Here is a 15,834-nt window from a genome sequence, read left to right on the forward strand (position 1 = left end):
ATATTGCTAATTCTGGAGAGTCACCCCCCTGAGCCTTTGTTTCTTCCTCTGCAAAGGGAAAACCAAATACCACCTACCCTGGTAAGCCATGAATGCTACACCAGATAGTATACAAAGCATTTTTAAGTGTACATTTGGGGGCAGAGGAAGGACAATATACAGACTCCATACTGGGAGAAAAATGAGCACATGGTCTGACAAGGGCTACAAAGAAGGCTAGTGAGGCTGGGGCAGAGGCGACTGAGTCAAGCTGGGAGAGGCTGGCCGGACTAGACCCACGGGGCTTTGTAAGCACATAAGGAGGTTGGCCTATCTTATGAACAAAGTGGGAGCCACAGAAGGTTCTCAGGACACAAGACTATAGGGGGGAGGGTGACATGATCAGATTTGGAATCTGTGTTTATTGCATTGGCTGGTGGGAGAGAAAACTGTAGGAAAGCAAGAAAGGAAGCAGGGAGACTAGCTGGGAGGCTACTGCAGCAGTTCAGGCAAAAGATGACCCTAGCCAGAAGTCATAGAGATGCAGACAAAGTGGATAGACCCAGAGACAGTCTGGGGCTTTTTTTTTTTTTTTTTTTTTTTAAATCCAGGTTTTCAGGAAATGATAAAGGTTGGAGGAAAAGGAGGTATCAGGAATGACAAGGTTTCTGGCCTGACAGCAGGATGGAAGGCGGTGCCCCCTCAGAATCCAAGAACTGGGCCAGGTCCGGGAGATTGTGGGTTTGATGTATGAGACTCCAAAAGATGCTAAGTGGGCTGGTGGATGTACTGGGTTATTCAAGGAGGTAGGACATACACACAACCCTAAGACAAGGCAGGAGGCATGAAACACTTTGGAAGAGGGGGATGTAAAGAGCTGGAATGTCCAGAAATGGGAGCTTACTCCTAGCCGGAGTGAGAGCAGTCAAGGAAGGCTGCATGGGGGAGGTGCTAACAAGGATAGGCTGGATTTAAGCACTCAGAATGAGAGATGGGTATGCAAGGGGCAAGGCATGGGCATTGAGGGGGAACTTCATCATTGAGGGTCTCAAGCCTGGGACTCTCCCACCCCTCTGGCCCCCGACGAAGGGGCAAGGACTCACGAGAAGCTGCTTCTTCTGCGCATGTTCCTCCATCTTCTGCTTCATGCTCTCCTTCCGCTGTTGCCTGGGGAGCTTCTCCACCTCGTTCTTCACCTGCATCAAAACAGCAGAGAGTGGCAGGGTCAGGCTCCCTCACATTTCCTAGAAAATAAGTCTTCAACCCCTGAACTCCTGGGTCAGGAAGACCAAAGGTGAGGTTCAGCTTTCTAGACACCGGCCCCCAACCGCACTCTCCACCAAGCCCCTCTGACAGGGGTCCCGACAGGCCTACTCCGGTCTGCTGCTGGCTCTGGCTTTGGACTCCCCCAGAGCGAGAGGTGCAGCTTTTGCTATTTGCAGTCCAGCCCCCTTCTGATGGCAGCACCTCCCTTTCCCTCAGAGGGGCAGCCTTGCTTCACCTTCGTCCAGTACTGTCCCGTCAGAAGCCTTTTTAGACATTTTCTTCCTCATTACCTGCCCCCATGAAATGCTAACCCCACAGATAAACTGTGAATCTGTTAAGCCATTATAATAACTGAAGCTATTTTTAACCCCTCAGGGGTGCGATCTCCCTGGAAAAGACAACACACACTTCAGATACCGGCTCCTCAGTGCCTGAAGTTCAGGTGGGGCTGACAGCACCTGCCTGGCTCCATCTGGCTCTAGGCCGGACACAGGACGCAGGCTGTCAGTCACCGTACTCCATGCCCTGGCCTTGGGGACTGGTTCAGAAGTGAACACGTGACTCTCGCTGCGCTGGGCCGGTGAGAGCTTTAGGATGTGTGCTAGAACCATCGAAGAAAGCGGCTGTCTATCCTCTGGGGTTGCTAAACTGGGAGGATGGAGGCCATAGTGGGTCACCCCAGAGGTGCCTGCCTGAGACTAAACTCAGTGCCAGGAAGCAATACCAAAACCTGAAAAGGAAGGATTCCTGGTGACACTTCTGCCCTCCTGGTCAGAAGCTAGTAAGTGTTTTCAAGTCAGCTGGAAATGGGCTTCTGTTTCTTATAACAGAAGAGGGAGAAGAGATTCATGATAGTTCTCTCTAAGGCACCCAGAGTTTTTCAGAGTTCTGAGGAACCCACACCTTAACAAGTCCCTGACACCCCAAAACTCACTGACAAAGGGCTCTTAGGAGCCGCTGCTAGGAAAATACAGTCCAGGATCAAAAGTACATTCCAGGGGAGGTCTTCTGGCCTAGTGAGTGTAAGCCAAAGCAGCCTCTCTCTCCTGCTGACAACAATGAAAAACCCTGGGTAAAATACGAAAAACAACTACCCGAGGGCTCTGAAAAGTAAACAAAAACAGGTGGCCATTGGAGGAGTCAAAACTTAGAGAAGAGGTTAGAACAGGGGCGAGTCTCCTAATTTTTCAGTTTCCTGGTTTTTTTCCTTTTGCGCTCCTGGCTTTGCACCAGTCCTAAACCTGCACGGTGGTGTGGTGAGAACAGCGACTCAAACTCCATAAGAAACCTCATGTTCTGGCAGAGGACCGGGAAAAGAGGCTTGGGCAGGTCAGACAGCGTGTGGAAAGAAACCCAGAGAGAAGGCAGCAGAAGGAGGGAAACCCTAATTCTGTGGGTGAGCGCACACACATCTCAAGCTCACCTGAGCTGAGCGGTACAAAGCAGACCCAAAGCAGTATAGCAGGGGCTTTGAAAACCACACAATGATGGGAGCCACCACCCTCAAGCCAAGACAGACCCTGTGCTCTGAGCCTACCAGGATCTAACTGCTAAAACAAAGTCGTCAACATTCTCCAGATTCTAATGGGACCCAGAGTATATAGACCGTAACATTCAAAATGTCAGTGATCAGTAAATGTCAGTAAATCCAAAATGACTCTACATACAAAGAATTAGGAAATTGGACTGAATTTCAAAGAAAATAATCGTCACATGCCAATTCCAAGATGACCCAGATATTAGAATTACCAGACAAAAACTTAAAGGCAGCTATTGTAACCGCACTCCATCAGGTGAAGGTAAACATACCTGAGGTTAATGGAAAGAGAGAATGTTGCCACAGAGAAATACAAACCCTAAAAAAGAGACAAGGGACACCTGGGTGGCTCGGCCAGTTAAGCATGTGATGCTTGGTTTCAGCTCCGGTCATGATCTCAGGGTCATGGGATCGAGCCCCACATCGGACTCTGCTCAGTGCAGAGTCTGCTTCTCCATCTCCCTCTGCCCTTCCACCCCTGCACACAGGCACGTGCTCTCCCTTTCTCTGTCTCACATAAATAAAATCTTCAAAAAAGAGGATCACAAAAAACTTAGGACCAAACAATACAGCATCTGACATGAAACACAGAAAGCAATGGGCAGAGCTGGGGTGGAGTGGAGGTGACAGAGGGGCCAGTAATTTGAAGAGTGAGTAATAAAAATTATATAACATGAACAACCAAGAGAAAGGATGACAAAGACTAAAGCTTTAGAGACTTACGGGAAAATACCAAAGGTGTAACATTCGTGTTTTGGGGATTGCCAAAAGGAAAGGAGAAAAAGACGGGTATAGAAAATGTACATCTCTAATGGCCAAAACCTCCTGGCTTCTGTGGCAGTGAATGACATCTTGAGAGCAGGGTTCCTATCTCTTTTGCTCAGTACACCCAGCACCTAGCACAGTGCCCTGCGTGTGGATAGGCCATACAAGAGGTGCTGAGTAGCTCTCATTTGGATAGGAGGTAACTGGGACCCAGGAAAGTTGCTGTCCAAGGCTCAACACAGTTAGTGATCCAGAGCCAAGACTCAGAACCAGGCCAGACTCCCAAGCCTCTGCTCTCTGCACTGGAGCTGGGGGTGTGCTTCATACAGCATCGAACCCAGCCCATTGGCCTGGCTCTCAGCAGGAGGGCCAGGAGAAGGATAAGGCCAATGAGGTGTCCCCACCGGGCATAAAAGGGAATACCATAACCTTCAGTAATCAAGATAAATTACATTTTAAAATCTCAAAATTCATGTCCCAAATCATGACTATCGAATTTTTTTTTTTTTTGAAGACTTCATTTATTTGACAGAGAGCACAAGCAGAGGAAGCAGTAGGCAGATGGACAAGGAAAAGCAGGCTCCCCGCAGAGTGGAGGGCCTGACACAGGACTCGATCCAGGACTCTGGGACCATCCTGAGCTGAAGGCAGACGTCTATGAGCACCCCAGGAGCCCCATGAATATCAAAATTGTAAATACAGACAGGATCTCGCCCTATATTGCAGGACTCAAACTCATTACCTTACACTAATCTTGGTCCTCTTGGAGGCTGACTTCAAGTAGCTGACATTTTGTTCACCGTGAATATTTTGCAGTTAGTTTTTATTTTAAAACACCACACTAGAATATTATTTGATGAGCAAGATTTTTGGCGCTCCCTTAAGTTTTGTGCCCACACATCTCACCCCAGCTGTGGCACTGCAGTGGCCTGAGGCCTCCTGGATACAACAAATGTCACGCCCACACACTCCGGTCTGGGAGCCGGGCTCTAAGGTCGCCAGCCCCACAGACCACCCTTAGAGGCTGTCCGGACACTGGGAACGGCCCACCAAGTACGCCCCCGCCTGCCGGCGACAGGCTCCACAGAGGGAGGTGTGGGCTGTACTTTGGGACCCAGATGCCTTCCCCAGGGTAGGCTGGGAAATCTGCCTCTCTCCTTTTGTCTCCAGCCATCTGCCTCTTTGCCACCCTCCCCTTCCTCTTCCAGCTGGGAGAGGAAAGAGAAGAAGAGCCACGTGGGTCCCAACTAGGGGACTGCTGTTTGCCCCCAGCACCCGCTCCCCCTTCTGCTGAAAGCATCTCAGATCCCCCTGGGCTGCCATGCCTTCCTTCTCCCCTGTTCTCTTTCAGCTGGGGTTGCTAGGCTGGAGGATGTCCAGAAAGCTGCCTTGGAGTCAAGTCAACACAAGACAGCAAATGACGGAGAAGTGGCTCTTCATGGGGCAGCTGGGCCCGTGAATCCAGACACATGGACATGAGCTCCCGGAAGCGGGGCTCAGCTGGGGTTCTGATCACTTGCAATCTAGACACCCCCAGCCTCTGCCCAACACATACTCACCTCCTTCTTCATCAGTTTGAGCTGCTCCTGGAACTTAGTATAGTCCCGGTCCTGCTCCAGCCGGATCCGCTTGGCCTCCTCCCGGCGGCGCACCGCGTGGTCCTGCTCCATCTTCTCCACTTGCTGCTTCTGCTGACGCTCCAGGTTCTCCAGCTCTGTGTCGAAGAACTTCTTCTTGGCCTAGAAGAAGCAGAAGGAGAAATTTAGCAAAGCTGCTTTTTACCCAGGAGAAAGATGGGAATCGACATGGGGCGAGCCCAGAGCTGATCAGGCCTGGACTTGAATCCCAGCTCGACCACTTCTGCCACGTGACCTGGGACAAGCCACCTAGCCTCTGCGAGTCTCCGTTTCCTTGCGCAAAAGGGAGACCAGACTGTCTACCTTGCAAGGTTCTTGCATGGTGCTTGACAAAGGTCCATCCCCTTCTGGAGACCCTCCCAAATGAGTCAGAGAAGCACTGAGACTTTCATGAGATTCTGTGTTCACAAGTCAAAGCCTTGTGAGATCAGGAAATCACATGAACTGGGCTCCCTACTGCCTGTAAGAAAACACGGGACAAGAAGCCCTCTGGGACCCGTCCTTTCTCGAACTCACATTGATCTCTTGTTCGAAACGTTTTTGCATCTGCTCCAGCTGCAGCTCGTGCTTGCTGCTCAACTGGGTCTGGTTCCGATGCTCTTCTTTCTGGAGCAGCCGAAGCTCACGGAGCTCCTGGCGCCTGAGGAGTGAAGAATGTGCAGCTCAGCGACCACAGAACTCACAGCTGGAGAAGTGGAAGGCTGGAGCGTGGGACGGGGCAGAGGCATGACTAGAACTCGGGCTGAATTTGACATTTATGGACAGGCAAGACACTAATGATTAATGTATGAGACTACTTACAAATCTATAAGAGAAAAAGGAGGAGCCTACTTTTATTTATTATTTTTTAAAGATTTTATTTATTTATTTGACAGACAGAGATCACAAGTAGGCAGAGGCAGGCTCCCCGCTGAGCAGAGAGCCTAATGCAGGGCTCAATCCCAAGACCCTGAGATCATGACCTGAGCCGAAGGCAGAGACTTAACCCACTGAGCCACCCAGGCCCAAGGAGGAGCCTACTTTTAAAAAGGAACACAAAACATGAATAGACATGAAAGAAAAAACAAAAAGGAATTTTTAAATTACCTAATATGGATATGAGGAGCAAACTGAAAATTCTATTTTCATTAAAAGGCTAGAGAATAGGGCAATTGATACTTTCATACCTTGCTGTATGGACTGATACATTCTGGAGGAGAACTGGTAATAAGTTCATGCCTTTTTCTAAGGTTTTAAGGTTTAAAATTTTTAAGATTTTTAAGATTTCTTTTTTAAGATTTTTAAGATTTTGACAGAGAAAGCATACAAGCAGGGGGAGCAGCAGTGGGAGGAGGAGAAGCCGGCTGCCCATTGAGCGGGGAGCACGAAGCAAGACTCGATCCCAAGACCCTGGGACCATGACCTGAGCCAAAGGCAGATGCTTAACTGAGCCACCCAGGCGCCCCAACCCTCTGTACTTACTTCTATGCCCACAACTGTGGTCACTTTAGAGACTGCTGCCACATGAACAAGGAAGCTCACACTGGGGCTCCGCTTCCTGCCTCTGTAAATGGCACAGATCGTGTCTACCTCTCAGGTTCTTTGAGGGTTAAATACGGGGATGCCTGTTGTGCTCCCTGACAGGCATAGACATGGTAACTGGGTGCTAAAACTAAGCTAAGTTTTTACCAACTAAGTGGAAACTGCTGTAGTGATCATGAGAAAGAAGAGGCAAAGGCTGCTGCCCGTTCTCTGGGAAACCAGAGACACTCTCCACAGCCACATAAAGAAGCTTCCACCTGAGTCTCTGCTCATTGGGCAGTGAGAGAGTTGAGTGTTAATGAAGACACAGAAATCCCGACTCTGAAGAAACTAAGACTCGTATAACCCCTGGCCAAAATAACGAAGGAATACAAGAGAAGGTGGGCAGCCAAGTTCAAACACTACCTCCCTGCCCCACCTGGGTTCTCACAAGGGAAGGCAGGCCGAGACGGGCTGATGTCCTATAAGGAAGAGATCACTGGGCACCAGCAATTTTAGGGAAAAAGAGAAAGAATTCTGACCTAGAAGTCTCAGTCTGGGAGGGTGAGTATCTGGTCACACAGTTCGAAAGCCTGTGTGTGACCCAGTTCTCTGCACATCCTAGCATCCATGAAGGCCAGGGGTGGGATGGCGGTGGGGTGGGGGGGTGACAGCCAGCCTGGGAACAAAGAGAGCCTGCCACATCCGCGCAGCCCAGCAGCCTCGCTGGGTGTACAGGACAGTCGGCGCTCTGGGCCGGGACCGAGGCCGAGGCCCTTGGACTCTGCGATGTCTCGCCTTTAAACCTGAGCAACACACAGCTCCTCTCCTTAGCAAAAGGGTGGGAGTCTCGGGCCAGGGCCAGCAGGCATCGATTCGAGATGGGGTATAGTGGGTCTACAGTTTTAACCCAGGAACCTGAAACGCCCAGAGAGGAGACGATGGGATGGAAACGCAGCCCTTGAGGTCTGAGCCTTAGGAGCACAGGTCGCCTCCAGGTGACCAAGAAAATGGAAGCGGCTGTCATCCTCCAAGAGCAACCATCCTCCCTCCCACCCTCTATTGTGAGCCTCCCCAGCCCCCGTGATCAGAATGCCTGTGTGTGTGTGTGTGTGTGTGTGTGTGTATGTACACATGTGTACATGCAGAAATGCAGAAACACCTTTGATGAAAAGTCAGCCTCTCCTCTCTGCAGTCCCTAGAGGGGAAAGTGCTCCAGAGCACTAAAACTGCTTCCGAGTGGCTTTGGGATGCTTGTTCTGTTTAAAAAGATAAATGTGTTCCATGTTCTAGAAATGTTCTCCAAACTAATGATAAATTTACCCTGCAAAGGCCAGGCCCCAGGGGAGTTCTGTGGCTGCAAGGCCTCCCTGAGCTAAGCCCCCTACCCCTGGCAGCCCCAGGAAGCTTCTGGTCCAGTGGAAGCCTGGCGGAATCATCAACACACACAGATCTACTTAGAATAGCAGCTCTACCTTCTCACCTGGATGATCCAAGGCAAATAACTTACCTGCCAAGAAACAATTGTTTCCTCATTTACAAAATGGCGGAGGGGCACCTGGGTGGCTTAGTTGGTTAAGCGTCTGCCTTTGGCTCAGGTCATGATCTCAGGGGGGATCAAGCCCCCAGTGGGCTCCCTCCTCAGTGGGGAGTCTTCTTCCCCCTCTCCCTCTGCCCTCCCCACCGCCGCTCATTCTTCTCTCTCTCTCAAGTAAATAAAAACAAACATCTAAAAAAAAAAAAAAAACCAACAAAATGGGGAAAATAGGGTCTCCCCGAGGAGGGCTTTACCTCCTCCAAAATGCAAAGGTGGCTCCCAGAAGACAGCTTTGCTTCACACTCTCCTCCCCTCACCAGTCTCACTGGTTTTGCCTCCAGGATGTATGCTGAACTGATCTTCCCGGCCCAGCTGGGCTGGACAGGATCTCGCTGTCACCCTATGTCACTGTTGCCCTCTACAGCCCATACTCCCGCAGCTGCTAGAGCCATCTTTCAGAAGGGAGACAAGAGCCAGTCACTCTCCAGCTTTTTTACTCTGGCTGTACCTGGGACAAAATCGCACTCCACCCTGGCCCGCAGCCCACGTGACTTCTGCTGTCGCGCTCCACACTCCAGCCCTATCTGTTCAGCTTCTTAAGCCGCAGTCAATCCTCAGGCCTTAGCTTTGCAGCGCGCTCCGTGCTCCCGCCGCCACTCCACTCGGGGTCTCCCACACCCAGAGCAGCCTCCCTCAACCCAGGGGCTACCATATCACCCATTACTTCCTTCACAGCATGTACCACAACAGGGATGACTTTGCGTGTCATGTGTTGGCCCATTACATGTAAGTTTTACAACGGCAACAGTCTCATCTATCTGCATTGCTACCATGTCCCCCAACTTGGTAGATGGATCAATGGATCGGGGAGTGAGTGAGCAGATGAATGGATGGGTGAGTAGATGAACGGGTGGATAGGTGGGTGGGTGGGTGAATGAGTGGATGGACGGGTGGATGGTGAGTGGGTGGGTGAGTAGATGGGTGGGTGGGAGGATGTGTGGGTGGGTGGGTCAGTGGATGGGTGAGTGAGTGAGTCAGTGGAAGGATGGGTGGGTGAGTAGATGGATGGGTGCGTGGGTGAGTGGAGAAATGGGTGGGGTGGGTGGGTGGATGAGTGGATAGATGGGTGGGTGGGTAGGTGAGCAGGTGGATGGATGGGTAGGTGGGTGAGTAGATTGATGGATAGATGGGTGGTGGGTGGATGGATGGTGGGTGGGTAGGTAGGTGAGTAGATGGATAGATAGATGGGTGGGTAGATGAGTGGAGGGATAGGTGGCTGGTGAGTAGATGGATGGATGGGTGAATGAATGGGTAGATGGGTAAGTGGGAGGGTGGGTGGGTGAGCAGATGGATGATGGGTAGATGAGTGGGTGGACAGACAGGTAGATGGATGGGTAAGTGGATGAGTGGATGGATATGTGGGCAGATGGAGGAGTGGGTGGATGCGTGGGTGGTCAGATGGTGAGTAGATGAGTGGGTGGACAGAATGGTAAATGATGGGCAGGTGGAGGAGTAAATAGGTGGACGGGTAGATGAATGGATGGGGGGACTGGGAGGTGCAGGAGCAAAACCAGTTGCCTTTTGTGTCCTTGATCCCTTACTTCACACTGCTAACCAAAGGAGCCTACAACCCTCCCTTCTCACCACACCCCCATCACCGCCATCAGCGGCCCATCCCAGGCTTGCCTGAGAAACCGCATCTCCTCATCCTTCTTCTCATCCTCGCTGATGATCTTGGAGGTGGTGATGCTCACCTCGACACCGTCCACCACAAACTTGCGTGTCCTCTTGAGGGTTTTATTGTGCAGCCTTGAGTCCTGGAAGGGCCGAATCATTAGGCAAAGGTCAGGATTTCAGCTAAAAATCTGTGGGTGACACAGGGGTGTGGCCCACAGCCTTCTTGGTCCCGTAGCCTCGAAATCCAGGTAAGACATAGCTGTCCATTATCCCCTTCTTGCCCCACGCTTCTGAACTTGGGGTCCTGAGTGTCTGAGCTTATCCCTTCGACTCCCCCTGATCTATGCCTTCAAACACTGCCCCCCAGCCCGACACCTGGCTGCCAGCGCTCTCACACAGAGGACGCGGCAACAGAAAGAACCAGGTTCTAATCCTCCCTCCACCACACACTGGCCCTGCGACCCTGAGCAAGGCCCTTGTCCTGCCCAAGCCTCAGTTTCCAAAACTTGTCAGAGGAAGAGAACAGCAGTACTTCCCTCCCAGGGTGGTTACAGAGATACAGTGAGAGAACGCGTGGGGGACACAGCACAGAGCCCAGCTCACGGCAACTGTTCTGTACTTGGTATTTATATCCGACAGTTACGACTGCCGACCACACTCTCTTACCCACAGTGCCAAATCCAAAGAGCCCAGGAAACTGAAGTTCTAACTGATTTGGAAGCCAAACCCAAGCTGACCTGAACTCCACAGGAGGCCACACCCGTCTGGAGCAGCCCCCATGGAATTATTCACCATCTTCACCTTCTCCTGTGACTAATCATGCATTTCAGACGCAAGTATTCACAGAGAGCTGCCAGGACTCGGAGTGGGGGGTGTCAAATACCCTCTGAAAACTGGTCCTGATTTGGCAGAGAGCCTGTGGGCCTGCCCTAGAGTCAGCACAGCATATCCCCACTCTGACCTCAATAGGCTTCCAAAGGCCCTTCCTGGAGTAGCCCAGCCCTGGGTTCCCAACTCCGCCCCAAGGGCCATCCAGCCAGAAAAGAGAGGGAGGCCAGGGCGGCGTACTGCACTCCTTCCCCCCAAGTGGGCTCTGAAGCCCCGCTCCTGCTCAGCAGGACCAGCGCCGGCCCTCGCTCCCTGAGGGCTCAGCTCCCCCGATCCCCAGGCTTCCAGGGGCCCCAGACACCACCGGCACTGAGCAGCCATGCCCGACTCTGGTCCTCCTATGGTACCCAGCTTGGCGTCCCAGGGCTCAACTCAAGACTACCGGTGAGAGATGGGGAGTGGCGGGGAAGAAGGGAGTCCAGGGCTGCAGCCCTCACACCAGGACTACCACTGGTCACGGCACCTCCTGCCCTCCCCTCACTCCACTGAGGTGACAGGCTCCTCATCCCACTGCAGGGTGCTGACGCAGCCCGTGGACTCTTTTCAGAACCGCCGTGTTCCCTGACTTGGTGCCAGTCGGCCAGCAAAGGAATGTTCTTGACACCCTTGAGAACAGGCAGGGGAGACCCTGCTCTGGCCTTTATTTTTTTATAATTACTTTTTTTTTTTTGGTTGGTATTTTTTTAAGCAGAGGAGGGACAGATTACCTGTCTTAAGGCAGGTGATGGGCCCCAATGCCACTCATGGGGCCCATCATGTGGGCCATGGGGCCCACTCATGTCTGCGCTCATCCTGGTGACATGTTCAAACTGGGCTTTCCTTCTCCTCCTGAAGCTAACTGTTGGGCTGGCTGCCTGCTCGTCCCTCTTTCACTTCCCTTCATTTAGCAAATATTTTTCAGTCTCTACCGTGTGGTTCCCACCAAGTAAACAATGGGAGAAAAAACCAAAATGCTACAGTATCATCCCTAAAATCACTTGATTGACCAGTGTGGCCTGGTCAAGTGGCCAAGGGCGAGTTCAAGGACCTCCTGAGATTTATCAGTGTGGGTGGGAGCGGGGTCGGCCCTTCGAGAGGGAAAGCAGAATGGCATGTGGGCTTCGGAGCCCATAGTCTGTGGGTCTGGGCAGCTCTCCGCCCCCCACCAAAGCCTCCGTCTGCTTGTTTGTACATGGAGATGATGAAGGGGCCTCTGTTTTCTTTTAAGCACGTCACAGTGTTGGCCTCCATGCTGAGCCCTCAAGCTCAGGGGCTACTGTCGTTCACAATGTTACCCACCTCCAGAAAGGCCAACCAATCCCCGAGAGTGCCTCCAGCCCACTCCCTATACATGACTCAGCCAGTCAGCTGCGGGACCGCACGGCAGACCCCCAAACAAGAAAACTTCCCTCCTTGACTTCTCCCACCCGAGCTTCACCAAACCTGATTTAAACGGACACACAATTTGAAATTTAAACCTGAGCCAACCGCCCGGCATGACTGAATCCCAGACTGAACTCAGATACTCTGGAGATTACACTAGGAGTTGAGCTCAAAGCTCTTCACAGAAGCGCAATCCCTCATGATCCACTTAAAATGGAAGGCAGCCGCTAACTGCTTCTAAAACCAAAACTGGGCTGAAACACGTCCTAACCACTCCGGCCCCAAACCTGTGGGAGAAGAGGTGGCATTACCTTGAGGGACAGAGAGCCTGTTTCTCTGTTCAGGGACAGGTCGGCTGAGAGAGAGGTGCTGTAGTCCATGCTCTCGGAGGTGGAGAGGCTCCCACAGTCTGAGTCCCTCTTGGACGGGCCAGGGGCGGCCTGGGTGGGGAGCTCCAGGCTGCCGTTGGCTAACTTCTCAGTACCCAAGGTCTCCAGGGCACTGCTGTTGGGGCGGCTCTGGCTTGATTTTGGGGACTTGTTAGCTGTTGGACTGAGCTTCACTTCCTGGTCAGCGACTTGCTTCTCCTCAGATACCTGAATTCTGGCATCCATTGACACTGGCCGGGACTTCCGTAATGGTGCTGGCACCGCCAGGCCATTCTCATTTCCAGGAGCTGCATCTGGGGGGTTGGTGGTTTGGAGGGATCTGTCCCCAGGGGGCTGGCTGGGCCCATTCACATTGTCCTGAGGCTGGCCAGGTGGCAGTGGGGTGAAGGATGGTTCTTTGAGAAGCTTGTCGGTATTGAGACTCAGCTGACTCACCTCAGAAGAGTCTTGAGTATGGTTCCCCAGAGGCTAGGAAAAAAAACAAGAGTTAAAACCATGCTATTGTATGTCTAAGACAAGAGTCAGAGATGTAGCAGGGCCGGAAAGTCAGACACTCACAGGGTGAAGTAGGCCAGGACCAAGGAAGTATTGTTGTTATCCCTCTCCAGTGATCCACAGTCCTCACTACTCCCTACTGTCTACCAACAATAGAATTACTACTTGTTGTGAATTAACTGAATACCTGTTCTTCCTTCTAGAAGCAGAGACAACTGTGGGCAGCTGGACAGCTCATCCCTTGTCTGAAGTTGGCAGTGGCCACTCTGCTCCAGCTAACTGTGACAATGTGAGATAGACCTTCCAATTTTTTGAGACAAGCTAGAATCTGGATTTTTACCTGATACCACCTGAACTAATTCAAGTTTTGGGATTGTTTGCTTTTTTTTTTTTAGTCGCATAAAAACCAAACCAAAACCATCCAGGAGCTAGATTCAATCCCTCATCCACGAAGTTTCTAAAGTTTTGTTTTGTTTTGTTTCTTAGAGCTTCTGGGGGGGGGGGGTGGTAAGTACTGGAAACATTGCCATTGTGAAATAGAACACCCACTTCTGTGGATAAAACATAAACACCCAGTGAATGAATATAGTGAGCACAGCCACCTTCCACGTCAGGAGTGGAACACTGCCCCCCTCAGAGACACCCTGCCTATGTCTGTCTCTCCCCTTGACATAATAGTTGTCCTGACGTTGATCTCTAAGTTTTACAGGTTAGTCTGCTTGTTTTCAAATAAGATATTGACGGAATCACACCGAAACATTCCCTTGGGTCCTAATGGCCACTGGTTTTAACCTTGGATATGGAAGCTTCCAGAAGGAACTCTAAGCCTCCTCCTTATTCAACACCCCTAGAATGATGGTTCAAAAATTCAGATCTGATCCTGTCATCAACACACCAAAGCCCAGCCCTTGTCTGAAACCCTCATTAGCCCCCACTGCCCTCGCAACAGGATCAGCCTCCTGCCTAGGGAGAACCAGGCCAGTGTGACTGCTTTCCGTCTCCCTCCCCAACCTTGCTATCTGCTGCATTCTGCAGGAGCCAGGCTCTGGACACACCACCTCCCTCTCCCATCATGGTTTTTCTACACCTGGTGGCCCTACCGCCTATCAGCTCAACCAGACACGTCTTTCGTCAGGCCTCACTTTGCCCATCTCTAAAATGGAGGCCTGGTTCTCCCCTCAGAGTTGCAGAGTGCCCAGCACCCAGTGAGGACTCCATAAAAGGCTATGGCTGCTGCGCTGATTCTGTCCCTCCTCCTCGGTGCTTCCCTTCCTCATCCTGGTAAGGATTCAGGCCAGCCTCTGGCTTCTCCCAGGATTCCATTCAACTTGAGACGGCATTATACCGTCCATTCCCTGACAGACGTGGCCAGCCCCTGCCTCACACACTTCATGGCACCATCTGGACAGCAAGTTTCCCTCCTGGAAGAGGCCCTTCCCAAGTGGCTCAGACCAGGGATCTGAAAGCAACAGCTCAGGACAGAATCCAGCCTACAGAATTGTTTTGCTCGGCTTGAATGTTTTGTAAAAATTTAAATTAGCTTTAATTTAAATTTAAATTCAGCCAAGTGCTGAAGCTGCTGATAAGTTACAAATGTGCCAAGACCTGGGCCCCTGGGCACTCAAGGCTGGGAGACAGGGTCTGGGGTGCCGGGAGCCCTCAGCCTGTTGCCTCTGGTCACGCACAGCCTTTATCTGCATTTATCCCACAGGGTGCTGAGCTCACATCTGAGCCACAACAGGAAAAAGGCAGGGAAGCAATGAGTCAGCTACGAACTGTTAAAAATTGGAAGTTCCCATGTGAAAATCTAGATTATGGCTCTTTCTTGAAAACTTACAGAATCTGGCCCACACACCCCCACTGCCTCACTCTGGCCCATGTGCTGACTTACTTAACCCGTGGCGTTGGGGGCTAAAATCCCTAAGCTGCGGAGAAACCGGAATCCTTCCTGCGCCCCCACCCCGATTCCCTCCTATCCCACCCAAGGCTTGCGGGATCCCATCCCTCCTCAGGACCCGCTTTCCCAGGGCTTACAGAAGTGGCATCCGTGGAGTCCTCCTCTTCCCCCTCCTCCCGGCCATCCTCGATCTCCTCCATCACTTCGGCCTTGGCCTCGGCCACCAACTCCCGCAAAGCCTTGTTGCTGGTGACGCTGCTGACGAAGGGATGCTGAGGGGCAAGACACATCTGGATTAGAACCACTTGGGCTGGAGGGTGCCAGGAAGGGCAGGCGAAGGCCCAGGGAAGGCCATCTCCCAAGCAGAGAAGGCCAGTGGCATCCCTGAGTGCAAGGGGAACGTGCACTTGGTAAGGGAGACTGGAGACTCCTGTGTGTGGAGGAAGAGGCTGAACCCTGGCTCTGACCCCACCCGCTGTGCAACACAGCCTGTCGCTTTCCTCTCTGAGCTGCAGGCTCGTCTCCAAAGTGGAGACGCTAGTGCCAAACCTACAGGGAGGTCATAAGGGTTAAGCAGGATAATGTATAAGGAAGTGTTAAGCCCAAAGCAGGAGCTCAAGCGATGTTTGGGGGGTTGTCTGTGCATTTTTTTTCTTTTTTAAAAGGTTTTAATACATGGTTTTAAAATACCTACTACAGGGGCGCCTGGGTGGCTCAGTGGTTGGGCCTCTGCCTTAGGCTTGGGCCGTGGTCCCGGGGTCCTGGGATCGAGCCCCACATCTGGCTCTCTGCTCAGCGGGGAGCCTGCTTCCTCCTCTCTCTCTCTCTGCCTGCCTCTCTGCCTACTTGTGGTCTCTGTCTGTCAAATAAATAAATAAAATCTTAAAAAAAAAAAAAAAGTTTGA

General features: G+C 51.8%; 1 protein-coding gene across 1 annotated transcript in view; it reads right to left on the minus strand.

The window, feature by feature from the left end:
- The window catches only part of STK10 (serine/threonine kinase 10), a 119,452-nt gene that overhangs the window by 21,377 nt on the left and 82,241 nt on the right, over window positions 1-15,834 (minus strand). Inside the window, exons 8-13 of the mRNA XM_059417355.1 lie at window positions 15,067-15,201; window positions 12,460-13,005; window positions 9,908-10,038; window positions 5,701-5,824; window positions 5,107-5,286; window positions 1,083-1,175 (exon numbers count right to left, since the gene is read on the minus strand). Of these exons, the coding sequence (XP_059273338.1) occupies window positions 1,083-1,175; window positions 5,107-5,286; window positions 5,701-5,824; window positions 9,908-10,038; window positions 12,460-13,005; window positions 15,067-15,201 (1,209 nt within the window). The remainder of the gene's footprint in view (window positions 1-1,082; window positions 1,176-5,106; window positions 5,287-5,700; window positions 5,825-9,907; window positions 10,039-12,459; window positions 13,006-15,066; window positions 15,202-15,834) is intronic.

This window comes from Mustela nigripes, chromosome 12, assembly GCF_022355385.1.
Source record: "Mustela nigripes isolate SB6536 chromosome 12, MUSNIG.SB6536, whole genome shotgun sequence".
Taxonomy (NCBI): Eukaryota; Metazoa; Chordata; class Mammalia; order Carnivora; family Mustelidae; genus Mustela; species Mustela nigripes.